This window comes from Camelus ferus, chromosome 13 (assembly GCF_009834535.1).
Source record: "Camelus ferus isolate YT-003-E chromosome 13, BCGSAC_Cfer_1.0, whole genome shotgun sequence".
NCBI lineage: Eukaryota > Metazoa > Chordata > Mammalia > Artiodactyla > Camelidae > Camelus > Camelus ferus.
The window spans coordinates 63242056-63268911 of record NC_045708.1 but is presented as its reverse complement, the minus strand read 5'-3'; the positions used below and the strand labels follow the sequence as shown (position 1 = coordinate 63268911).

Here is a 26856-nt window from a genome sequence, read left to right as displayed (position 1 = left end):
TATGTTATCTCCAGTGGACATGACCCTCCAGATCAAGTGCCCAAGTTCTCAGTCTTGGTATCCCTACTTTAAACTCTCTCCCATATCTGATTGCCCTGGAATGGCCTATGACTTATTTTCTTTGCTATCACAAGCTCACTTGGTTCGGCCATTTGGAGCTAGAGCAGAAGAGGTCACTTGAGACAAACAGACTGGGGGAAATACCTCTTCTAAGAAAGGGTGTGAGGGCACAGCAGAAAAATGACTGGGAGTTTCCATGTGAGCACTACCATCCTAATGATTATTGTCATAAGTTTATTTCTGTTTTTAATTTCTTTTCTCCATGATTACATTAAGTAGTTTATAGACAAACCCAATCTTGCATGTCTGTGTAAGATACATTCCCATCTTAGACATGGGTCTTTAATTTCAGTATTTTAAATCATGATTTAGAACTTAAATTTTGTTCATTGATATCTCCCATATTCTCTTCTTTCTCCCAGAGAACAAATTAAGAGCATTGCCTGTATTCTCAGATGTCTCCATTTCCTTCCCGGGATATTAGTACTCTAAAGATACATCCCCACTGTCCCTACAGGAATCAGCACGACTGGGTAGCAATCCTGGGCATATGCTAGAGGAAGACAGTAATACTCTCTCTCCCGTGGTTTACTGTAGCTGCCTCTAAGCTCCACCGCAGGGAACTGCCAGCACCAAGATACATTCCTTCATCCCCAGGTCAGTGTTTGATATCCTTGAACTATGAGGGCCATTCAATTCTAGCATCTTTTCCCTTCCTCAGGGGAGGTCTAGCCACGTCCCACCTCTCCTTCAGTAAGAAGCACGTCCTTAATGTACATTCCCAGGGAGATAGCACCTTCTTTTTCTCCTCTCCATCACGTTCCTATACTCTTTATTCTGTGGATTCTGATTTTGATTTTCTTCTCCTTCAGACTGTTCTGTTGTGCTTGAGATGAAACCACATTTCCTGAAGGTCTGGATTTACTTTTGTGGGGAAGCTCATACCTATTGCTTATTTTTGTTCAATAGAATTTCTTCATGTTTGCTTTTCTTTTTCTTTTTTATCCTTTCCTCTTTGTACTATTGGACTAAGTTTTGACCCTCTTCATCTTTAAAGTCAGGATCTTGTACTTCTAAATTTCTCTTCTAACCTGATTTTATTGGAATTATTTATGCTTCTATGCTTCCTATAAGGCTAAAACATTTTTTTCCAAACCTCTTTATATTTCCAATCATGTAAGTTGACTAGCTAGTATTCAACATTCCTATTGGTTCTGCTTGCTTCTGACAGAAGGACAAACTTAGCTTTTTCTCTGACTTTCTTTGAGCCAGCGTCATTATGTCCCATGAATTTTGGTTGATTAAGATATAAAGATATGTATTATCCTATATCACATCATTTTTAAAAACTTGTCTCTTGGAACAGAAGTTATTTAGAGGTCAGCTAGACCTTTGTGATACTGGACAAGTTACTGAAACTCTTTAGGCCTCAGTTTCCGTGTCAGTAAAATGGGGATCATAACAGTTTCTACTGCATAGCATTGTTATGAAGAGCAAATAAGAAAATGTGGGTTGACTGTGTACTACATAGTAAATGCTTAATAAGTTCTAGCTTTAGTTATTGTTGTGATTCTTTTGTTAGATTGTAAGCTTCTTGAAGTTAGGAACTATATTTCAAATTTTATTAAGTAATTAGTACTTGATACAAATTTATTATTATGCATTTACATAATATTTATATTTAATGATAAGAATTCCATGAATGAATTTCATGAATGAAACATACTGAAATTAAGACTACTAAATTTTATTCTGATTTCTTTATGTTTTACTTCTTTATTTCCTCCAAGTTGGTGGGTTGTTTTTCCTTTCTCCCAATCTCAGTTAATTTTTCCTTTTTGAAAAATATTACTCATTTCTAAACTTTCTTTTGCCTTTTCTTGCTAAAGGAGAATTCAGATATAAATTCCACCAGTATATTAAAGTGTCATCTGTGCCAGGCTCTGGGCTAGATTCTTGAATATACTTAGATTTTATCTCCATTTCATAGAGAAGAAAACCAAGGCTTAGACAGTTCAAGTGAACGGCCCAAGATCATACATTTAGTGAGCAGCTTTGCAAGAATGTCCAATTAGACTTAACCAGAAACCACTGAAAAGAACTCTAAGAAGGATATGACTAAGTAGTTTGATAAATATAGAGAGAAATGTTTTTTCTTCAAAAAAGGGTGAGGAGGAGTGTCAGAATTCTTTGTGAAGATAAAAATGAATCTAGGAGATGGCTAGTCAATCCATGGACCATTGAGAGCTGACTAATCCGGAACAAAAATTTTTCCTTTCACTGCTTCCATTCTCATTTTGGTTACATATAATCATTATGTTTATGGCATATAAATGCAAAATAGATGAATTGCCACTAATTGGAAAATAAAATAGTAAGCATGGAAGAAAAGCATTTTATTTGATGATATGTGGACTATAAATAAATTAACAGGCTTTTAACATATAAAGAACGGATCTAGTAGAAGAAAACACATTATCAATGCTGAAGATGATGGCACGTATGTCCTTTGAGCAAGTTTAGTTACAGTTCTCATAATACAAAATTAATCTTTGAAATGCTTGGTAAATATGCTGATTCTGGGTACAGATGAATCCTCCACTTCTGAAGGCTTGGGATGGGCTCCGATTGAGGTCTCCAATACATGTCCAGCGATTTTTTGTACCCTTTTGGGAAGTACACCATTTGGCATGATCCTGATAGGAACTAAAATATGAGTGTCTAGATATCTTAATTGCTTTGATGTTGTAGACATGGTAAGGAAGGGAGCAGTTTGAAGGAAGCTCTTGTCTCTTTCGCTGCCAGGTTTCTGTTAGCAAGTGTGTCTTCAAGCGTTGAGCCATCCAGGCAGCAAAGATGTCTAGAGTTTATAAGGAGAAAAATAGTGAGGTTAGTATTTATACTTAGATAAATCCCTGAAAATATCCTCAGCAACAGAATCATCATTCATCCCTGATATGTGTCTGTCACAAGCAAAATAAGAACAACATGATTGAGTTAGTGAATGGGAGAACATTTTGTAGATGCTAAAGTGATATTCAAATTAAAGTTATTATCGTTATTACTAAGATTATATTGGTGTCTGAAAACATCTTCTATTCTTCACAAATAAGGGAGCAACTGTATGTTTTTAGCCTGAAAAGACTTTTGGAAAGAATAAGGCTGGAGAAGTAATCAGGGGCCAGCTTCTAAGGATCTTCATAAACCCATGCCGAAGTATTTGAATTTTCCTGAAGTCAATGGGAAATTTTTGCAGGGGCGTTAGTGAGGGAATTAGTAGAAACTGATTTATGATCATAGATATCAATTGAGAAGCAATGTGCAGGATGAATTGGGAAGGCTACATTAGATTGGAGACAGGGAAAACACCAGCTTATCACAGTAACTGCGATAATAAGCACAGGTGTGGACTGTGGCCATGGCAGAAAGTTTAGAGGATAAGATAAATATGAGAGTTATTAAGGACCTGGAACTGATTGAATTTGATGATTTAATGAGGGTGAGGAAAAAGAGGGATTGAGAGTTCCCACGTGAATATGTAGAATATGAGAAAAAAGAGTAGATCATAGGGATAATGGTGACATGAGTTTGGCAGGTTGAATTTTGTGTCATTTCCAAGTAGGAATGTCCCACTCACTGTTGAAGACATCTGTCAGTGCAAAGGTCTTGGGTGGAGATCTAGACTTGGGAATCACCCGAGGGCTTGCTGGAACTGCCTGGCATGAATATGTGGATAAGATAAGCATGAATAGAGGACCACATGGCAACCTAGTCACATAAAGAGTATGCAGAGGAGGAGGACCTGGCAGAAGAGACTCAGAAGAAGTGGGAGGAGGACCAAGAAACTGCATTCTCCCCCAAGCCAGCGAGGGGGATGTTTCAGAAGGGAAAATGTTCCAGCAGTGCCAAATTCTGCAGAAGCTATTTCTGTCCTCTTAATTTTGGGATCTCTAGTGCCTAACACAGGGCTTGGCAAAATAGTAGGCATTCAGTAAATTTTATTCAATATTCAAAGAAGGAAGGAAGCAAGCAAGGAAGACAGTGAGGTCAGTTAACACAGTCATTGGAGGCCGGGAGAGAGACTGTAATGTCTACAGATGGAGGGGCAAGACTGTAGTGGAGGAGCATTGAGCAAGTGAAGGCCCTGAGGAGTTTTCTAAAAATAAATTAGAAGAAAAGAAGAAACAGAGATAGAGGAAGTCTAGAATTGAGGGACAGTTTTTAGGAATTGTTTGTTTTCTAAGGGGCTTGTAGAGCAGGAGAGCTGAATGAGGGGAACAGATCAAGTGGATGAATCAAAGTATCCTGAGGCTGCAGTAAGTTCCCGGGCACAGCGAGTTCACTGCTTCTGTTGGGGATGGGAGGAAACTGGGAAAAAGGAATGAAAATAGGCAAGACTGTTGAGGTTGGGGTGTGCTCTTAAAGTGGTTTCTCCTTAATGATCTCTATTATCTCTATGAAGGGAAAAGTAAAGATGAGAGTGAGGAGGCAGGGCAATGTAAACTCCTTGAGAGTAAGGAAGTCTTAAAATAATGGCTTAGGGGATGGAAGAAAAAGGAGACAGTTGTGGTTCTGTGCCCAGTAGAGGCTAGACGGTTTTCACCGGCCCCTGGCTAGATGGGATATTTTTGTGGTTGGATCAGCAACCCTGCTATTAAAGTGGAGCAGGCGAATATTTGCATTGACCCTTGGCTTCCCTTCTCCCTTTCCTTTCTTTTTCCTCCCTTCTTTTCTACTCCTGTTCCTCTGAATAATCAGAATATTCCCTCTTTGTAATCCAAAGTGAATCCAGCAGCCACGTTACGTCGTATTGTTTGATAATGGTCTTTCTTACCATCAAGAAAAGAATCAGACTTTGCAAAATGAAGGAAGTTTTGCCCCTGGGTTGACTGAAGTGTGGCAAGGTGACGGGTAGGCATCTTTGCTGAGCTGGACCTGGCACACAGCTGGGGTATGTGAACGAGGTCCTGGTGAAAGGTGACTGGGATGGAACAGCTGTAAACATTTGGGTTGCAGACCAAGAGCTGAGAATCTGAAACAAGAAATACTAGAGTTGAGAATTAAGACACAAATGGAAACACTTGTTGATATTTTAGACCTTGTTGTGAATTAAAAAAAAAAAAACTAAACAAAAACCAAAAACAAACATATTCCCTTCTTTAAAATAATAGCCTTCAAACAACTTTTGATTTAAATAGTTGACACCTACTGATCACTTCCTACTTTGCAAGCATTGTTACATGGGTTTACTAATTTAATCCTGAGAACAACCTTATTATTAGGTAAGTTCTTTGATCATTATCCTCATTTTATTGTTGAATTAATGGAGAATTTATGTCACATGACCAAGGTTAAAAAGCTTGCAACTGATGGAGTTGCTGTTCCGACCCAGGCAGGCTGGCCTTGGAAGCCATGTGTTTTTCTCCTGTGCGCACACATACAAAAGTGGAGATCATCCAGCTTCAAAATGATCCACTCATCAGCGTGCACACCCCATCTCTATGCTGTTAAGCTCTCTAATCATTTCTGGAACCCGGCTAGTTAGGCTAAAGCTTAATTTGGGTGAGAGGCTTAGTAATCCTTTCCGTAAGTTGGAAATTTGATGAAAAATATATTTGAAACCTCTTATGTCCATATGTAAATCACTCTTCACTATTTAGCAGCTTCCTCAGTAAAAAGTGATTGGTAAAACAGCACTCCTACTTTCTCCTCCCCTACCATAGTTTTCCAAATCTGAATATTTTTGGCCATTTGAGCTTAAGATCTTAAAGGAGGATCATCTGGCTCAGGCTCAGAAGTGTCACGACGGCAGCCTTCAGGCAACATGAAGTCTGCACAGTTTAAAAAATAAACAAGATTGAGACCACATTTAAAGATCAGAGAATCTCTCTCCCTCCCTCCCTCTTTTCTGCTCTTACATCCTCCCCTAGATTTCTGCTCCCTCTGAAAAATACGGACATGCAGGTCTGCATTCCTGCAGAGCCACAGTATGATGGAGCTGAAGCTTTTGAGGGAAGCTGGGGGAGTGGGGGTGTTCAACACCCTCGTGTGCTACTGTCCCCACTGCCCATGCAATGTCCCCCTGTTTCACCCATTTTTGTTACTTACTTCGCCCCTACAGACATTTGAAACTACTGCCTCTGATCAAGTTCAAAGACCTCGCTGGTGGACCAGAAAATCAAGGTCCAATAAGTGAGCCTGCCCAGGATCTCCCTGTGACAAAGCTAATGTTAGAATCTGGGTATCAGAGAGTGTATGAATAGAGAAGAAAACGAAGTGATACATTTATTCGTGCATTTCCAAATCCTTCCTTCCGTTTTGCTAGCTCTCTTTCCCACACCCCGGCGTTACCTATTGCTTCATACTGGCGGTACTCGAAAGTGATGCAGATGCCGGCTTGTCCGTTCCGTCTCCCCGTGGGTGGGTAATCGTAGCCTTCTTCAGGAACTGGAGGAAACTGGGGAATGGAATGAATCAGCCAGAAACCCCTGGACTCTGTTCCACAGCAATAAACCTAACAAAGATACAGTTAATGCAGATATATTAGAAAAACAAAGCGCCTTTTTTTAAAAATGGAGTTCAAAGATACAACATTTAAGCCCTTTACCCTTCAGGCTAATGTTCTATTCAGGTAATAATCACAAGGATCATGCTCGTTTTTCAGAGATTTCAAAGCCAATTCAGGTACACATCACGTTGTGCCATTACTGATAATAAGCTGCCACAAAAGGGAGCTGGGACAGCCACCCTGTGAAGAGTTAAGAGGAATTTCATGTTGAAACTACCAGCAAGATTTGTTTTGGCAGAATGCAAATTTGCTAAATTGGAATTTGACCTCATTAAACTATGTAGTCACCTGGCAAGCTTCAGATAATGTCTTTACTGCTAAGCAGCTAAGCTATTTTCAAAAGCCAGCTGAGAAACAGGGTTGAAAGAGAAAATATCAAATGAAGAAATGTACTTGCAGTAGTTTGTTGTAAGAAACCAATGCTCATTTATGTGCAGAAATCATCCAATTCCACAAGCTTGAAAAAAAGAGGCAGAGAGCAAAGAGAGAAGCCATTTTCTAAAGCATCCAAGTTAATTTTGTTTAAAAATCTCTATAGAGCAAAATAACATGAAAGCCAGAAAGGGAGAAAACAGAAAGGTTTTCATTGTCTTGTGACATGGCACAAGGAACCCTGTGCAGCAGGCACCTATGACTATTTCTGCATTCATAAATACATCAGGATAGCTTTGGTATGCTAAACGAGACCTACTTTCCAGTATGCATATGACCGTGCAGACAAATTCAGTCATGTTTGCCTTAACGTTAGAGTAGAAGCCAAATACCTTACAGTTGTTTTGTTGTCAAAGAACACACTTTAAGGACGCACACTGTCACTCTCTCAGTGGATGTAGAATCAACATCTGTGTTGAGATGGAAAATGTTCAAAGTTCAGTTGCCTAGAGGAGCTGGATGACCTGCTGGGGCTCTCTTCTGCCTGGATAAGTGTGTTGTTGTGTGACATCCTAACCTCCAGGTGCAGATGCCACAGGATGTCAGGGCCCTTGTTGGCAGAGGACTCCCCCATTTGCCATCAGGTCCCACTGCTTTTCCAGTCTTTTTTGCCAACCCTTGTATCTACTAACAGGGTGGAGTGAGAGTGGTGATGGGAAGTTGTCGAAGGAGAGGTTGGAGAGTGTGGCATACTTATAAAAATGCTTGGGTTCCATGCAAATAGAACCATCAGGAGGGCAACTTAGCTAAATCAAAAGCTTTCAATGCTCATGGCATTGACAGCGATTACAAATTATATTCTTAATCAGAGGTTGCAAGCTGGCAGCCCACAGGCCAAATCTAGCCTGCAGATACATACTATTATGCTTGCAGAGTATTCTTCAAACTTTGAATTCAATGCCAACGTTTAAAAACGGGGGAGATTTTCCACAAACACTAATTTTCAACATCTCCTGAAAAAATTGCATTCCCATAAGGCGAGCTGAATAGTAACTGCTCCTTTAGACCTAGTACATACCCTCCGTTGTCTAGTTAGCTGCCAGCCCAGCCCGCTTGTCTTACCGACATCACTTGCCTGCTCCTGAAGGCATTTGACTTTGGAACCTTCTGAAGAATTACTTGTTGCCATGGAAAGTTATTCATGGTGTATTAAGTTGAAAAAAAGGTTGAAATAGTCATTACAATAGATTTATTAAAATGTTTCAAAATATGTGTTAGAGAAAAAGTAGAACATACTAAGTGTGATTATCAAATGAATATTAGGATTACAGATTTTTTGTTTACTACCATTTTGAATTTTTCAATAACATATATACATATGTACATAGTTTATAAATAGGAAAGTACCAAAAATTACAATAATAAAACTTACTATAATATATAATAATGTATGTAACAAAATATATAATAACAGAAATTACTATAATATAAAAAACTGCTGTTAAAATAGTTTTTCAAAAACATTTATTTCAAATGGAACTTTAGGAAGAGTGAGTTTTACTTTATGTAAATAATACCTCTATAAACCTGACTAAAATATGTGTATACACACACACACACACACACATATAGTCTGGCTGGTATTCCAAGTAGTCAATACTTGGATTTCTGCTTTAAAGTATGTATTTTAAAATATGTTAATAAATGGGATTTGTGAAAAGGATACTGCAAAGTCAAATTATATCATTACAACATGTGATACCAAAATCACTCCTTTTGATAACTTAAGCCACTAACAAGAAAAGCTACCTTTTTAGTGTAGAATGTAAGACTACTCAAGATGGAATGTTTAAGAAAATGTTGATTTCCAGGGAAGGAGAAAATAGGAGCCTTTGTCATACCTTTGGTGTGTCCGTACTTTCTGCCGTGAGTCACAGATTTAGGGACTCCATCGTTGTATATTAGATAGGCTGTGTTGTTATTCTGCAGGAACATATTAGGGTTATAATGGCATAAACCTTTCACTCATAAATGCTCACAACATTTCTACCAGCTACCCAGCCTGCAATACAGAACTGTCATTAATACACATGAGAAGTCATCCATTCCCCTAATAGTGAGCTTTCCCATCGATATGAATTCTGTGACAGGCAAGACGGGGGCAGGAAGTCCATTCGCAGCCAGGCATGCTTTTGTCTTGTGTGACAGGGAGCCCCATGCATTGTGATGTGCGTGTGAGGGCAATATTCCTATTTCTTCCGGTTGTTTGGACCCATGTTTCTGATTTGGCAACTAGTGTATAACAAAGGAGTCTTTCAACATTTGCTCAGGAAATGAAGTAGGAACAGCTAGCCAAGGATTACACCTGGCCTTTTTCCACTGATATTATAGGTACAGCGCAGAACTGGCTGTTGGGGCCCGATCTCCACCTACTCTGTGCTTCACCGCTCGGTCATAGCTTCGTGTTTAATCAGGATTCCTCATTCTTTGCTTCTGCTACCTCCCCTTTAGGGGAGGATTTTTCTTCAATCCATTTCTCAGTGTCACTTCACCTTTCTAACTTGACATTTCCCTGCTTAGAAAAAGTGGTGAAATTTAATGTATGATACTGGATTTCCTCTGCTGAGGCAAAATGCGAGTAAATTCTCCAAACAGTTGGCTAAATCTCTGGGTCAAAATGAAGCTATTATTTTGATAGTATCTCTTTGTCATGTTTTGGAACCTTTATTCTGTGTCCTTCCATTTCAATTGTGTCATGATGCAGTGATTTTTATTGAAGCTAATAATGTCGACATTAAAAAGTCTCTGTGACATAATTAAAAGCAGGAAGGGACAACTCATCTCCTTAAAAAAGGCCCTTGCTTTTCTCTCAGGAAAAAAGTCAGTAACTGAGTCTCTTACAGTTGCTTCATTATTTCATGTAATCTAAAAATTGTTTTTAAAAATGCACAACATGGTCTATGTAGCCTTCTTGGCTACCATGTCTAGGAATATCTGGGAAAGTAAGCTGTTTTCTTACCTGCATTTTCCGTAACTGACCATAGCTGCCATGGGCGCTCGTGTTTTCTGCTGGAGAACTCTGACAGTTACCCTGTGAGCCTGCACCGAATGTGGTGATGAGGCATATTGTGTGGCTTTGGGGTACAGTGTGGAAGGGCTCTGGGAAGATTTGGTGAGGAATTTTATTCTTGTAAGAGATGCAGTTTGTCATTCTAACCAGGGGTGTAACAGTCAGCTAAGGCTAAGTGAGGTGTAGCTCTAGTGAAGAGAGGCTCTCTGGTAAAGGGGAAAGATCATGAGCTTAAGAATAGGCAGACCAAGGCCTGTGCCTCTGGACAGCTTTATTCCTTTAGCACATACATTGGGTATTATTTTGACTACTGAATGTTGAACAAGAAGGGTACAGTCTTTGCCCCCAGTCTAGCAGGAAGTGTGATCAGGCAAGTACAGGCAACTGCGATGTCGTCTGGTAAGTGTAATTATGAAGGTGTATGGAAGGTTCTCATCTAGAAAGACAAAAGAAGGGAAGCAATTTCCAACATAACCCAGATATTGGCCTAACTTGATGTTTGAGATTTAAAACCGGTTGGTCTGATCTTGCATTCTACTCTCTGCTACAAGTTCAATTCCAGGTCAGAAGGTAGGGGGGTTATGTTCTCATGGCCACCTTTGGCACATAGTCCCAACTTCCACAGAATTCTCAGTCTTATCTGGATATCACCCATTATTGTTCTTCTTCTGTCTCCATGCCAAGTGGACATGGAAGTCAGCCCCTTTGCTGTCCTTTTCTTCCAGAATCTATCCCTCAAAGCATTGTATATGAGCAGGTTCTACTGAAGGTAATGAAACATGGAGCGGTTTTCCATCACCATGCTGATCTGCCTCTAATCTCCCTCCTTACTTTGTATACTTTTAAATTCCTAGCTCCCACTGCCCCCTTTTTTTTAATTTTGCAGAGCAGTTTAGCTCATCTGCCCTCCTAGGCTGTTGGGCTAGTTCTGCATTTCTGAAGATCGTTATTATATTCTGCCTAACTAGACCCATCTTCCCCGGCTAAGGGAAATGACAGAGGCTTCACAGTGTTGCTCTTTCCTTTCTCCTCCTGGATGGTCTGCCACGGGGAAGGGAACAATGTGCTCATTTTCTCACTGATGGTTTATGCTCCAGGTTTTTCATCCTGCAACCTTGGAAAGCAGAAGCAGCTGCAGGTAGTTTTGATTTGATATAATAATGTATTAATTCAAAATTGAAGAATTTTTAAAAGCCCCTAGGACAGTGTTTAGAGCATCACATGTGCTCAAACAGCCTGCAAGTAAGTTTCGACTTTGTAACTTGGCTCTGAAGGCTGGCCTTAACGGCAGGTGAATAAAGTGAGTATTAGCACACACAGTGACAGCTCTCTGCCCTTTGTGAGTAAACACTCAGACACGCTCAGGAGTGCCAGAGGCTATCTCAGTGTTGCTGTGGGGATTAGATTAGCTGACATATGTGAAGCCCAGCACATTGTAGTGCTGAGTTATCTTATATATTTACTTCTCTGTAAGTTATTGTTAGGAAGTGCATACATGAGTGTAACTGGATGTTAATTATTGTTCAGTGTTATTTGTCACCCCTGGCTGAAAAGCAGCTTCTTGTCACTGAACAGCAGATGATGCCTGGAACGTTGGGATACGCCCACACTGAGGCAGGAGGCCTCCTCACCTGTGTCTCTTTGGCTGGTTAGCTCATCGCCTGGTGAAGTCCACATAGCAGGTTTACTCTCCATTCAGGCAAGTTAGTTCCAGGGCCTTGAACTAGAGCCCTAGCTCTCAACCTGCTATTTTGAAAATGATTAATTAAAAGGAAGACCAAGTGGTCGGCCCACCAAACTGGTCACCACCATGGCATAAACAACTCATAACTCACGGCATACTGATCACAGATCTGTATTGCGTTGTAATAGGAGAGGGCTCTTCTCTCTATTTCCATTACAGGGATAAGACCGCAGGGCAGACTGGCGGAGGTTGGCAGCCAGAAGACTTCAGTATGTAACTAGTTCGCACCTTGCCCAGTGATGCCGTTGGAAATGTTGCCGAATGTATTGAAAATTTGGCCTTGCTGTGGAGTTGGCTGACGGGTTCCCTGAGGTCTTGGTTAGATTTGTTGAGATTCTGAGCTAGCTTACTTCCACTTGCTAGGATTGGGGGTTGGGTAGGTGAGCAGTTAAAATCTTTTGGAAGCTTTGGAGTCTGTTTTATGCATTTTATGTCAGTCAAATAAATGATTAACTATAACATACCTCGGAGGCATATGCTTCATACAGCTGTTGTAAGGTCCTTCCCAAAACACTCTTGGTGGTGTTCATTAGCTGCTGACTCCTCCTCCAGCCTCTGCTGGTAGAGTCTAGGTATAGGTACTCTAACCCAGTCTCTCTACTTTTCTTGTCTTGCCTTTTAGGTAACTTATAAAAGGTAAACCTAACAAAGGAAATAATTATGAATTACTAACATTTATCGACCGTTTCTCTGATGGCAGCCACTGTGTTAAGCACTTAAATATATCATTTCATTTACATTTCACAGAAGGCTAAGGGAAGGTATTTGCTCAAGCTCTCTGCCTCTTTTTGCACATTATCATTGCTCCTTCCCAGAGAAGGAAATGCAGCTCTGGCTGTGCACGTTCTAAAGACATTTACTGGCCTGGAGGGTGGGATCCCTGTAGTGGAAGCGCACGTGCGTTAAGAATGGCTTTCCTGCTGTGCCCACCATCCGTAAGGCTGCAGTGGGGAGAAGGCCAAGGACCAGGTCTGGACTGGAGAGGTCTTGGTCTCTGCTGCCTTATATGCTTGGCATGCTCATCTCTTTGCAGCTGGCTAGCCAGGTCTGAGATTTGGGTTTGGGCTTCAGGGTGGCTTTCTTGACACTCTGGCCTGAGCCACATTCTTCAGCTCAGGTGATCAGAATGCTCTGCATTGAGGATTCAGGGCCAAGACGCGCCAATTAAGTAAGTGCTTTGCTTTCTTCACTCTTGTCTTCTGTTTGTGTATCTCCTTTGGGTATCTCACAGGGAGGGCAGGTGGTTGAGCCCACATGGCATTCGGACACTCTTGGATCACCTAGGCCCAGGGTTTCTCAAAGTGCTCTATTCACATTTTGGGCCCAATCAGTCTTTGTTCTGGGGGTGAGTCCCATGCACTGCAGTACCCCTGGCCTCTGCCTGTTAGATGTCAGTAGGCCTCTCCGAGTCGTGCCAATCAAAAGTGTCTCCAGACATTGTCGAGAGTACCTGGAGGGCAAAATCGACCTGGTCTGGCCAAATATTTTCTAAGCACGAACCCCACAATTAACCCTCAGATACTCACAGTGAACCAGGCATTGTGGCGCACTCACTATCACCGCCTGTGCTGTGCGTGTTGTGTACTGGATACACAACAGTGGCTCACGCTGCCCATAAAAGCATCACCTTTCACTTGGTTCTCATCAGTCATAGCTTCCATTTATTCTCTTTCCTACCCTGTCCAGGGCAAGGTCCTCACATGTGGCAGGAAACCTGAAATTGCTCTGTGGTGCTGTCCCCGTGTTACACGGCCCTTTAACTGTCACAGTAAGTTGTGGTGGCTCGAGACTGTGGCTCCCTGTCTGCTCAGCTCAACATTCTCTCTGACAGATATTGCTAAGTAATACGTCCACTCAGTTGTGGCAAAAATAAATTTTATGTATCGATCACTGTGTGGTGGCCCACCAGCGAGAGGCTTGTGAACTATCAGGGCACACAAGTTACGAACTAGTGCTTGTTAACATTTTTCCTGGGTGATCATCTCCAATTACATTCTGAAGACTCTTGAATCTATTTCCAGCCCAGACCTCTATGCTGAGGGCTAGAGAAACCTAAATGCAAAGATGTCCCAGAGACCCCCAACTCCATATTTTTGAAACCAAGTTTATAGTATTTGGTTTCAAATCCACTCATTCCCTGCTGTTAGGGAACACAGCCACACAGCCACAGAAGTCAGCCACCTGGAAGTCCTTCTTAACTTCTTCCTCTCTCCTACCACCCTCAGCGCATCCATTACCGAGGCTTCTTCCTCTCAGTCTCCACTTCTCTAACTCAGATCCATACCTCCTGTCACCTGTAATGCTGTGGAAGTCCTATTGGTCTCCATGACTCTAGACTGGTCCCCTTCAGCTGGCCTTCACAGTACTGCCAGTGGGCTTTCTCAAGTGCAAATCTGACTTTATCAAGTCCCGGCTTGAAGTCTTTCAGTAGCTCCCTTTCAAGGTCAAGTTCCGACTCTGCAGTTCAGCACATGAAGCCCTTTCTGACCTTGCCCTCACCTATCTCTCTAAGCTCCCCTCCTGCCACTCCCCCACGTTCTCCTGAAGGGCCAACAGTACTGCGCTGCTTCCAAACTCCCCCCATTGTGTCCTGCTCTGGACCTCCTCACTGCTTCTTCACTGGCCTGAGATGCCCTTGTGGAGTCTCCCTCGTCTTTTTAACTAATTGTTCTGAAAACTGAGCTGAAAACTACTTCCCAGAGAAGCCCTTTGGGCTCTAACCCCCCTAATCCCCACTTGTGTCCTAACCACAGAACTATGAGCCCTTTGAAGGTAAGAACTATGTTTTGTTCATATTTATATTTTCAAAACTCAGCACTGGGCTGCTGTGAACTCAGTAACTGTTTGCTGAGAGACTGAGTGTGTCTGTGTTCTTTAGCCTGAAGTTTACACAAACCTTGATGCCAACCATAAAGGCAAAGCTAAACACCCTAATTAAAGAGCGAAAAAGTGATCAAAGCTTTAGGGGAATCATGACTATAAGGCAAAGCGGTGTTTAATCTCTGTGACACTGCGGGAGACCAGTGACCTCCCACCCACTCCAGCAGCTCCCTGTGCTGCCTGAGAAACAAGGTGACCCAAACAGTGCTGTGTACCAGCGGGCCCTCTCTCTCCTTGTCATGAGGAGAAGCTCCAGTGCCGGGAAAACAGTAGTCCACCTCCTCTCATTTGTCAGTCTCTAAAAGGACGTTGGAAGGGTTCTGTTAGGAAAGCCACAATGCAATGAAAGGAAATTGCCAGCTGAGAGTTGTCAGCTCTGCTGCACCTCTGTGGCGGCAGCCTTGCCCTGCTGAGAGTGTAAATCAGGGCCTCCAGGGGCTGCTCAGCTCGCTCCCCAGGGGATGCTCCCTCACTCGGAAGCCTACCCCGATCTGGATGTGTGGCCCATGTACACACTTTAACTTCCTTTCTTTTTAAGGGGAGGGGCAGGGTGGAAGTCTCCTCCGGAACCTCACAGTTGGCCACCAATAATACCCTGGCTTTCTATTTGCACGCGCCAATCCCTGCATTTCATTTACCTACCAATCCACAGCTTCACCTTCTTCATTTCTGCACGATATTGTTGTCGCCTTCATGACCCCAAAGAGGCCAAGGAAGAACAAAGCCAGGGTTTTTCTCAGAAGTCTTGTGGTCATTTTCTGTCTGTCACCTTTACTCAGTGACCCAGTGGGAAGCTTTCCCCAGAGACCGCGGAGTCTGAGTTTTGGGTCTCTCTCAGACTGTGCTGGCTCTGATGTTTGATTCTGTTTACCTCTGCCGTTTACTGTTGGGGCATTTTCTGAATGGGACGAGTCCCGTGTAATGGTGTGATCCTGTCACAACATGTCAGCATGACTCCAAATGCCTTTGTGCTGAATTGTTGACTGGTTTGCAAAGTCATCAGAAAGTTCTGGAGAGAAAAAACGGGATGTGGAGTTAACCCTTTGGAGTGAACATCATGTAGTATGAAGTTCTGTGGACAGGAGAACTCCGTGTTGATAAGTAGATGCTGAATTAAATCTATCCTGTTTTTTCCCTGATGACTGTCTCTCTGTGAGTGAGAGCAAATGCTTGTGGGTCACACATTGAACAGAAATGACAAAACCTTATGTCTTAAAAACAATCGGCATCTATCACTTGTAATTTTCTCTGTCTCAAGGAAACGTTTCCTAAAGGGTACTTCAGAGGGTTGCTTCAAAGAAAGAGCAAATTCAGCTGTATTTTACTGAAGATGTTTACGTATCCTCTCCACCTCCTGGTTTTAGCCACTCAATGTGGTGCTTTACTTCAAAGAGGGCTGGGTGTCCAATTGGTTGTGATGCAATCAGGTAAACATATCGACCACTCATCAAATAAAAAATGTCACAAGCATCTGTTTTGCCCAAATTATTCTTTCTCATTCTTGAAAGTGAATCTGAAGTTGAAGGCAAAGGGAAAATGGCTCATTACCATAATGACCATAAAAAGGTGAGATTATTATTTTTTTGGAGGAGAGAAGAGGTAGGGAGGCATATGAAATTTCTTTAAGTGCTTGATGCTTTCGAATGGATTATTAAAGATACTGTCATATTAAATAGCCGTTGACTTTATGCCTGAAAATCGTTATGGCTCTGCTCTATCCCTTTGATTATGGGGCCAGATCAAAGTCACTGATCAGGCGAACCTGGACCCTTGCAAATCAGATCACTTCTGTGGTTGAGCTGGAGTTGTTCAGGATTCTTGGGGTTCACAGGGAAGGGAGGGCTTGGGGCTCTATTTCTCCTATGACATAGTTTTGTGAGGAATGTTCTGGACCACCTGCCCACATTTTCACGTGGGGCCTGCAGCAAGGGCAGATTTGTGGACCTCAACCCAAACTGGCTACATAAGAATCCTTCCAGTTGAGCTCAGGAAGCTAAATTATTTACGAGGTTTTGGGTGATGCTGCTGTACTCTGAACTCTCAGACCCGCTGCCCTGGGGCCAAGGCTGTGATGCACTGGTGTCTCAACCTACCAAATTGGTAAACCAAGAAGCATTTTTCTGACCATTCCTCCATGGGTGTTATTTTATTTAATATATGTTTTTACTGCATTCAGAAAAAAGACTTTCAGCCATCCCAAACTTTTCATCAATTTTTTAAAAAATTTCATAGCATGAAGTTTACTTTTCTATTTAAAGTGAAATAAATTTAATTTTATTTATCTTATGATACCTTTTGGTATCATAATGATAGTAGGTGAGTCACCATTAATGCATTTAGAGAATATATACAACTTGTTTTCAGTGATGTAGGTTAAGGAACGTTTGTTGAGTAAGATATAAAATACCTCCTGTGTTTTCCTCATTACATGCTTAGCATGGTGCCTGGCAAATAGTAAATGACCCACAAATGTTAGCTAAGATGATTTTTACTACAGCCTGGGCCCTTCCTGTGTCTGGGCTGCGGGATATCCGGTTTAGGTTGGTTTTGAAAGCTAATCGTATTTCATGGTCTGGAGATACACAGTTAGGTTACTTTCTTTCAGTTGTCACTCTCAGTAAGTTTTCTTATCTCCCGCTGTTGCTGACCTGATCATGCTGATTGTCAGTCAACAACCTTCCTTATGCAATCACCAGGTTTTAAACACTGTACCGGACACTGAAGGGCTCCAGGGATTTCAACATTACCCTGAAGCCTATATTCCAGTGTGTCCTGGGTTTTTACTAAAAACAGCAGAGTAATATGGAAAGTAGCACGATGAATTTGATGGATGGAGAAAACTCAAGCTGGGCAGAATGTTTTTCACAGTATTACCCACTTCTGAAGCCCATGTAGTACAATACTATGAAAATACCACGTCTCCTTCACATGCTTACCTCTAGAAATAGTAGGAAACCCCTTTATTGTAACTTGGCCAAGTACAGTGAGTGAAGAAGAGTTCTTCACCTGATACTGGGCTTCTTATTTTACAGTTGAAAGTCTGCATTCATTCATCCAATAACTCTAGAAAATCTCAGTCTTCATCTCTTCGAATTGTGCCTCTTCCACATTCTATCATATCCTTGTAGAACATTTTATGTCTCTTTCATATATTCCGTCTCCTGTGTGTCCTGTGTGCCTGTCATATATGGCCTTTATCATGTTGAGGAATTAGATCTCTGACCTTCTCAGAGTTCTTGAGCTGGACGTGAGATTGATGAAAATAAAGGTGGACACACATGTGTGAGCTCTTAGGAACTGGAGCCATATGGGAATAATTAGGTTTATTGTTCATCTGGCACAGAGTTCGGATCCTACCACTATTTTGTGTTGTAAGCATGTTTAAAGAGTAAGGGAGTTATAACAGTAAGAAAAGTTGGGGAAGATGAATTGATGTGCTAACCTTGGACCTGAAAGTTTATAAGAAGTGAATCAATGGTGTTAAATATTCATTATTCAAACTTAGTGACTAAAATTGCTCTTCTGAAGCCTATGTGTGTGTGTCTGTGTGTATATATATGTGTGTGTGTGTGTGTGTGTGTGTATGTGTGTGTGTGTGTGTGTACAGTATGATTCTTTATTTGGATTGGTCTTTCTGTTCTCTAATTCTCTCTTTGGCAACATTAATCTATTACTTTATCTCTGACAAATGACTAATTCTTTCTTCAGTTGTGTTCAGTCTGTTTCTTAATCCACTTACTAGTGCATTTCTAGAAGGTCTGTTTCAAATTTTCTTGGTCTTTTTTTATGCTTCCTCATTGCTTAAGAGAAGATACACTCTATCTCAAGGAGAAGCTGTCTCAATCTTCTCTTTTATTTCTGTAAAATTATTAAATACATGATTTTATATTTCATGTCTGATAATTCCAGTACTGAAGTCTTTGCAGGCCAGACTTTGCCATCTGTTACTTCTCTCTCGTGATACTTTGCTACCATGTGTGCTTTTGATTTTTTTATGAGTTTATGTTCCTTGTAGCTTTATGTGTGGGAATTTTGAGATTGAGATAAAGTTGGGTTTCTCCAGACCCTGGTCTATGTTGGCTTCATCAACGTTCAGTCATCCTGGGAGGACTCCTGGGAGTCAGCCTGCTGGCTTTATTTACTTACCTTAATAGCTTTTTGAGGTATCATTTACATACTGCAAAAGTTATATGTTGAAGTTCAACTTTACTTTTGTTCAAACTTTTAGAAGGCTATTAGTATACGGAGTAAAATCTAGACTGTGACAGACCAAAAGAGAAAGTTGATGTGCTTGTTGCAGGAAGAAGGGGGAAGGGACTTGAACTATTTTGATGAAAAGGAATGAGACCAGCAAAATGACTCAGGTATTTGGGTATTTGTAAAATAAAGAATTGTTCATGAGAAATATAGTTAAAGGAAAACACAAGTAGAATAAGTGGAAGAGGACCAGACAGTTTTACTTGGTTAGTTCCTACTCATCACTCAGATGGCTTTGTGGCTGCCTGTTTCTCCTGAAAGCAATCCTCTATCTCTCTTAATCTGGCTTAGGTGTCTAGAATTCACTGTATTTGTTCAATGGGAGTAATGATCACAATGTGTTCTAATTACTTGGTTACTTTCCTGAGGCTTCCTCTAGAGAGCAGAGGTCAGTAAACTTCTGTGGGCCAAATCCAGCCCACTTTCTGTTTCTGTAAATAAAGTTTTATTTGAACGCAGCCACACTCATTCATTTATGTGTTACGTGTAACTACTGTATGCTTTAATAGCAGAGCTGAGTATTTGCAACAGAGATCATATAACCTGCAAAACCTAAAATACTTCTTGATTCTTTACCAAAAAAGTTTGTTCTACTGAATAATCACTCTCAGGGCAGAACAGCGTCTGTCTTGTTTCCTGTTACATCTCCAGCACTTACTGCAGAGCTTGTCACCTAGAAGCAGGTAAATAAATAGAGATGAGTGGATGGATTGAATGAAAAAGGTTTCAGAGATTTCTATTTTGGGGTCATGCAGATTTTAGAATGAATTAAATCTTATCAGAGAAATAAAATAAAAGTGGGTATGTAGGTAAAATCTCGTTATAAAGAACTTCATTATAATGTTATATCAGGGAGGTGGCTGAGTATCATAAAAATAATCAGGCAGACCTGGGTTTCATGCCTGGCCCTGCCGCTCATTAGCCATGAAGTTTTGACCAAACTAGTTAACTTCATGAGTGTCAGCTTCCTTTTCTAAAGGTGGGACTCATGATCTATACCTTCATAGAACGCTATCAGGGTTCAGTGAGATGCTGTGTACATAGCCTCTGACACATAACTGGCGCTCATTAAATGCTGGTTCCTTCTCACTTTGTTTGCATTTCTGTCATGATGCAGTTATTTCTTCATCCTTGCAGATGGACTTAAAAACAGTCCTTTGAGGATATGGTTCTAATGACTTCAAATAAATCTATATCATCCATGTTTTCAATGGTCCTGATCCAGATAAAAGTCAATGTTCACCTCAACCATAGTGCCCCGTTGTTGAAGGCTTGAAGCTGAATATTCATACTGCCCCAGAGAGCAATCACCCTTCCCTCCTCCCCTTTCTTCACACTTTAAACATCCCTGCAATAAGCACAGAATCCATCTGAGCTTAGAATTCCTCTGTAATTTAGAAAAATTACAAGTGCTAGAAAAAGCGATGGTTTGGGCAGGGGGCATCTGTCAGTGCTGGGGGAGTTCTGTCTGGCACAGTCCCAGGAGAGCCCTTGCCCTGCTCCAGTCTCCCTGTCAGCTGTGTGACCTTGGGAAGCTCCCTTAACGTCACTGCTCTAGTTTATTTTAAAATAGGGGTTCTTCCCACCGAATCACAGGAATTTTGTGAGGAATAGATAAGATAAGATGGGTCTTTAATGGATGGAAAATTTTTAAATGGTGTAGAAATACAAGTTTCTGCAGTAGCATGCCCATTTCTCTCCTTTATTGGGATCTGAATGCTTCCTTTCTCCCCCTAGTGAGTGTAAGGACCCTGACGTAGTGGGAAAGAACATGTCATTTGGGGCAAATGGGCTGGGTTCTCCTCTACCTCTGTCACCCAGTAACTCTGCGACTTTGGCAGATTACTTAACCCTAGTGTCCTTGTTTGTCAAACTTGGATATGAATACCTACTTCACAGGGGTCTTGTAAAGGATTAGAGGAAATCATATATGCAAATTTCCCAACACATTATCAAAATGCTCACTAAGTAGTTGCTACTATTATTTCTATTTTCAAGACTTGTACATTAGGAAAGAGAAATCTTTTAGTCTATGCATTTCAGTAAAATTTCCTTCCAACTGCATACTTGGAGGTCTCCATCAATTCTTCCGTTGTGAGTTTCCCTGCCCCTAGTCCTAGAGGCCCCTGAGGTCTTGTTCCAGTCCCCTGCCCTAAGGCTATCGGTCCTATGGAGAGGCTGCCAGGAAAATTAGCATTTCCCTTGGCATTTAGTGGTAAGTCCTCTCCCTTTGTAATAGGCTGAAGTATGAATGTAACTGAGCACCTGTAAATGGAGCCTTCATTAGGAATCAGGTCACCCTTTCTACCCTGATTATGCATATGAGTTACACTGTGCTTGAACCACCTGTCTGACAAATCCCTTCAGAGCCACACTTTGAACATAACTCAAGGCATATCCCCCCTTGACAGTAAAAATAAGCCACTCTACAGCCTAAAGCAACATGACATTTTCTACCAGATATCAATATTTTTCCATCTGACATTTAGTAGATCCTAGGCAGCCAAAAATATACCAGCTGCCTCTAAGGTTATTATTCATCATTATTGTTCTTATCATCATGTGTTATTAAGGTCACTGAAGTGATATTAAGATTGTTCATATGAGTGCTCCTTTTTCTCATATTAGTTCAACGTTTTGTTCACAGATGCCCAAGAAAATAGCCAGGCGGAGGGAAAATCCAGGCAGAGAATTGGAAGAACTTCTCTAGCACATTACAAAGACAGAGCGAGGGAGGCACATCTCCACGCACAGTTCTTCCATCCATCAGTGCGCACTGCAACTGGACTGAGATTTAAACACGTGTGATGGGTCCTAAATAGCCAGCAGTTCCGTATTTCTCTCTGTTATGCAGGGTAGAGATATGCTTACAGAAGCTCTCCTAATACTCGAGAGAAAATTCTAGTCATTTTAGAATTTAAATTGATAAAAGTCCGCCCTTACCTTTTCTGGTATTTCTCCACCTGAAATCCACCCTCTGGGCCTTAGAAAGGTTAACAGACTCCAGGCTGAGAAGCCCCAGACCTGTCGTGACAACCTAGATCGCTTTCAGTGTGGCCTGGAAACGAGAGAACGCTCACTGTCTCACTGTGGCAGTGAAAATGCCGAAGATTCATTTAAAATCTCTGAGCGTTCACTCCAACATCACTTGCAGGCAAGCAATGATTCTTATCCCTTTATATTTCAAGACATGTCTCAGAAAAGGAGATTTTACTTGTGCAGAGCCAAGTATAGATTTACTCCTACTGATATTTTGTCCAGAGTATTACTCTAGGAAATTAAGTTTCCTCTTATAACTTTGTTCCCTCAAGCCACACAAGCCTGAGGAAGGACAACCGAAGTACAAAGACACAAGGAGGCCTTCTCATAGCAGCAGCCCTTGGTTTTAGCCACCCTGGCTCTGATTTTTTTTTTTTTAATGGAGGTACTGTGGTAGAACCCAGGACCTGTTACATGCTAAGTATGTGCTGTACCACTGAGCTATATCCACCAGCCACCAGGGCTCTGGACCGGTGTGCAGTCTGAGTATTTCTCTCTAATGGTAACTGGAAGGACCCCTTGACGCAAAACATGACATATAATGATTATTTATCAATGATAATCATAGCTAACATTTATTGAACACTTACTATTTGCCAGGCATTTTTCTAAGTGCTTTTTTTTTTTTTTTGTCATGCAGTCCTCACAGTAACCCTGAGAGATGGGCACTACTATTATTCATTTTATAGATGAAGAAACTTGCCCCCATTCACAGAGCTTATAGGCAGCAGAAGAGGGTCTGTCTCTTGGCCCCATCCTCTCAGCCACCCGCCCACCCTCCAGACGAGAGCTACCTCCGTGTGTCACTGTTTATTGCCTTGGACATTGGTCTCCACCCCATACTGTGCATTATACACAGTAGGGTGCTGGCACCGACTTCTGATCTCTCTGACTGCAGGCCTGGGGAGAAGTTCTTGTGGAGACCAGCCTCAGTCTGGTCTGGGCCATTCTCTGTTCTGTCAGGTCCTGCTGAGAGACTCTTGGGTGTCCCCTATTGTTCTTGTTCAAACCTGCTCCAGCCTCAGAAGGTTGTGTCCTCTTTATTCTGACTCACTGCTCGTAAACGTGATTACTCAAGCTTTGCTGGAGCTCCGAGGCTCAGGCAGGAGCCGGCTAAGGAGTGCTGACCCCTCCCGTGCATGTCACACACGAACCCCAGGGTGGCCGCACTGTGCTGGAGTGCTCTGCCTCGTTAGCAGTGTAAACACTTGGTGCTGTGTGGCTGACTCTGTCTACCCTTCCTGGGCCTTTAGTTTTTGGCCAGCTCTGCCTGTGATCCCCAGGCTGTGGTGATTGGAGGGCAAAAGTTGCCATCCCCACTCTCCTAGGAAGAGGAACTTCCTGATCGGGGTCTGAGCTGAAGCAGCTCTTCCTGTATTGAAATCTTGGGGATATTTCCCTGAACTATTCCATGTCATCACCCAAGCGGGGCAGGTGGCAGTACAGCTTTCACTCATTCACGATACATTTATTAAGCACCTATTTGTGTTCCAAGCACTCTGCAGAGCTCTGGGGTTGCCATGGTGACCAAGAGAGAAATGTTTCCACTTTCATAGCTTCCTGTTTTTGAACAAATCACACATGAAGAGGCAACTGTAATTCAATTTGATAAAGACTCTGATAATGCGAAAACAGAGTATTCAGAGAGCGCATAGAAGGGGCACCCACTCCAGACTAGGAGGGCTGGGGCAGATCACCTAGTGGAAATGACATCTGAGACTTAAAGAAGTTAGGCAGGTGAAGAGATTGGTAGTTGGGTACCAAGGAAGAGAAAGAATGTTCCAGAAAGAAGGAATAACAGCTCCGAAGGCCTACAGGCAGAGAAAGCATGCAGGGCCCAGGCAACCACAATTCGCTCAAGATAGCTGAAGCAGAGTTTGAAATGGGGTGCGGCAGGATGCGAAGCTGGAGAGGTGAGCAGGGGTGCGGATGTGAAGGGTAGCTATCATTTAACCTTTCTATGTATCTCACATACCACTTGCTTCCGACAGATGAACCTACTGTAGCCTGAGCATTCAGTGACAGGGGATAGGACTAAAGAATAATGTTTGTTGAGTCCCATCATGTGCTGAGGACGATGGAAGATCTCAGAGACCTTTGGTCCTGGACCCCAGTGCATACCATCCAGGGACCCCAAGCCAGTCAGGGGCCTTCCTCCCTTGTGGTTCAGTACATAGCAACAGCATCCTTCTGCTGTTGCCAGCAGCGCTCCCCACTCTAGAAACTAGTAATCTTCCTCAAGGTCTCCTCTGCTGTCTCTGCTGCTGTGACAGCCACAGCCAGGCCTGACATGGCCACTCTGGCTGGGGTGGACCTCACTGCACCGCTAGGTACTAGGAACTGAGCCAGGCCTTGCACATTCACCAGAAACTCTACAAGTAAGGGTGGTTATCTCCATTTGTACAAAGCGGGAAACTGAGGCTCAGAGACATCCAATTACTTGTCACAAGCCACAAAGCTGTAAGTGGCAGGGCAGCATTTGGACCTGGTCCGATTTCACAGCCACCACAACTGCACAACAGTGCCTCCTTCCCGGTCACTACTGTTTCTTACTAGGATCCGTTACGTTGCTCTTCAGGTTTTCTTGTTGACACTTTTCTTGAAGATGGTCCTTAAATGTGTCCCTCCTGCAGAGGAAGCACTGAGTTCAGACACCCGAACCCTCAGGGTGTGATCAGTAATCAACATGCCCTCCCGGGCTCTAGTCCCGAGACTGAAGACAGCCTCCCCGCCACACTTTCACGGAGAATATGACAGTAACTCCTGATGTTGGCGAGTATTTTAAAATTCCTCCCAGAGGATCTGGTGAGTTTTTTCCTGCAGGCAGATTTTGGGGCAGCCCTTGATCTATCTAAGCATGTCACCTGTGTGCGACCAGCACGTGAGGTTCCTTCTTTGTGACCTTCCCCAGACTCTCACTGCATATTGTTTTTAATTTACTTTTATTTGTGTCACCTTCTTTCATGACCATTTCAATGTTAATTTTCATGCCAAATGGAATAGGTTTTTCTGTCCGTCTGCTCCCTCCTGCCTCTTCTTTTAAACACCAACAAGGCCCAGGGACAAGTCTTAGGCGCGCAGTGAAGATGGATGTGTTCGCTAGCAAGCTTCAGGTAGGGGTACTCATGAATCAATCACTCGGCTTTTATTAAGTGTCTCTTTGCTAAAAGCATTGCTTTCCCTGCAGCCAGATGGCCCTGGTTCTGCACTGCTGAAGGTAATCTGGACCCTGTCACTAATTACTCTTCTTCCTGGCAGCAAGTAGAAGAAGCGATTTTCAAATTGTTTTTATTGATCACAGGGCATTTTCTCTAGAATACTACTCTCTATAAAAAAGGGGAAGTATTCCAGTTAACAGAATAAGAAAGTGTTATAGAGGAAGGCAGTTTACGTCGTAGTTAGAAGGCACAATTTGGAGTCAACAGACCTGAGGTTGAACTCTTGCCTCTGTCCTTTACTAACAAGGGCAAGTCACTTCAACTCTTCCAACCTCAGTTTCTCCCTCTACAAAATGGGAATATTAATTCACAGAGCTGATATAAGGGTTAGGTTAGTAGAGATTAAATAAGACAGTAAATAGTTTGGCTCAGGAGGTACTGTTATTTTTATTGTTGTTTATTGTTATCAAGGGAGTCATCTCCCTGTCTCTCTTCAGACCAATCTGATATATTTTTATCTGTTCCTCTTCCCTCCATACAAATTCTCTTTCCTCTACAAAGGTAGGGCGTGATCTTGCTTTCATGAACACTCCAACTCTCATCTTTCATAATTACATGATAAAATTAAGACTTAAAGAAATTACAGCTGACTTCTTGCTTTCATTTAGCCTTCTTCAGTAACGATCATTTTCATTGCAGAACGATGAAGTGGAGTTTGTCCAAACTGGCTATGGGAAGGATATGGTCAAAGTTCTTCGTGTTCAGCGAAATGGAAAATATCACAGCATTAAAGAGGTGGCAACTTCGGTGGAACTTAATCTGAGCTCCAGAAAAGACTACCTGTATGGGGATAATGCAGACATCATCCCCACAGACACCATGAAGAACACAGTTCATGTCCTGGCAAAGACCAAAGGCGTATGTCGCATACTTCTTAGATGATGCCCGTCTTGATGCAGAATTCACTGTATTATAGTATGAGGGTATTACTTGCTTATTTCAAGTTCCCTTTAACTTCAAACCCTATTTTTACGTTTAAGCTAGTTAAAATTTTTCCTTTTCTATTCTAATATTCTCAGCTTTACAGAAAATCTTTTTTTAATTAAACTCACCTCTTTGTTCTCTTCTTTTTTTTTTTTTCTCCTTTGTTCCCTTTTCTTGGTTCTCAACTCACTACATCTTTTAGGTAGAGAATCCTATTTGACAGATTTACACATTGTCTCTTAATTAGTGTCATTGGCAAATCAAGGCCTTGACACGATTTCAGAATATAATTTTACACATTTTTGTCTTGCATTTCTCTGAGTCCTGTTATTTTTTTCTTCTAGAATGGTGTTTATAGGAGAAAGTACCACTTCTCCTCTTGGCATTACTATAGAAGAAAATCTTGAGTATAAGATACGTTTTGAAATCTATTTGTCCAACTTTTAACGCCTTCCGAATTTTCCCAACTCCATGACCACATAGTGTCCCTATTTGGTGGTAATTATACCCATTGAAAGGATCTTGGAACTAACAGAATCTGAGTTTTTAGCACTTCTATGTCAGGTTTCTTCAAGTGTGAACGAAGCCGTGCTGGACGACCAGCAGATTTCTGAGCAACTCAAGATAATTTTTTTTTTCATTGGCTGAGAAGCCTAGAAAGGCAAGACGTGTAGACTGGAAAGCTTCTTTTCTAATGCTTTTGCATGAAATTCATACCCATAAT

At 41.9% G+C, this 26856-nt stretch overlaps 2 protein-coding genes across 2 annotated transcripts in view; one reads left to right on the top strand and one right to left on the bottom strand.

Annotated features, from left to right (window-relative positions):
- Positions 1 to 2464: 2464 nt before the first annotated feature.
- On the bottom strand, positions 2465 to 15482 carry DNASE2B (deoxyribonuclease 2 beta). Its single transcript, XM_006190176.2, has 6 exons — positions 15337 to 15482; positions 12279 to 12456; positions 8902 to 8983; positions 6412 to 6507; positions 4895 to 5092; positions 2465 to 2920 (listed from the first exon to the last, which is right to left on the bottom strand). Exons 1-6 carry the CDS (start codon positions 15447 to 15449, stop codon positions 2580 to 2582), a joined length of 1008 nt encoding a protein of 335 aa, XP_006190238.2. The 5' UTR covers positions 15450 to 15482; the 3' UTR covers positions 2465 to 2579.
- A 682-nt stretch (positions 15483 to 16164) lies between these two features.
- LOC102505313 (uricase) overlaps positions 16165 to 26856 on the top strand; it is a 29537-nt gene continuing 18845 nt past the window's right edge. Inside the window, exons 1-2 of the mRNA XM_006190177.3 lie at positions 16165 to 16260; positions 25848 to 26066. Coding sequence (XP_006190239.1) covers positions 16231 to 16260; positions 25848 to 26066 — 249 coding nt within the window. The 5' untranslated portion in view covers positions 16165 to 16230. The remainder of the gene's footprint in view (positions 16261 to 25847; positions 26067 to 26856) is intronic.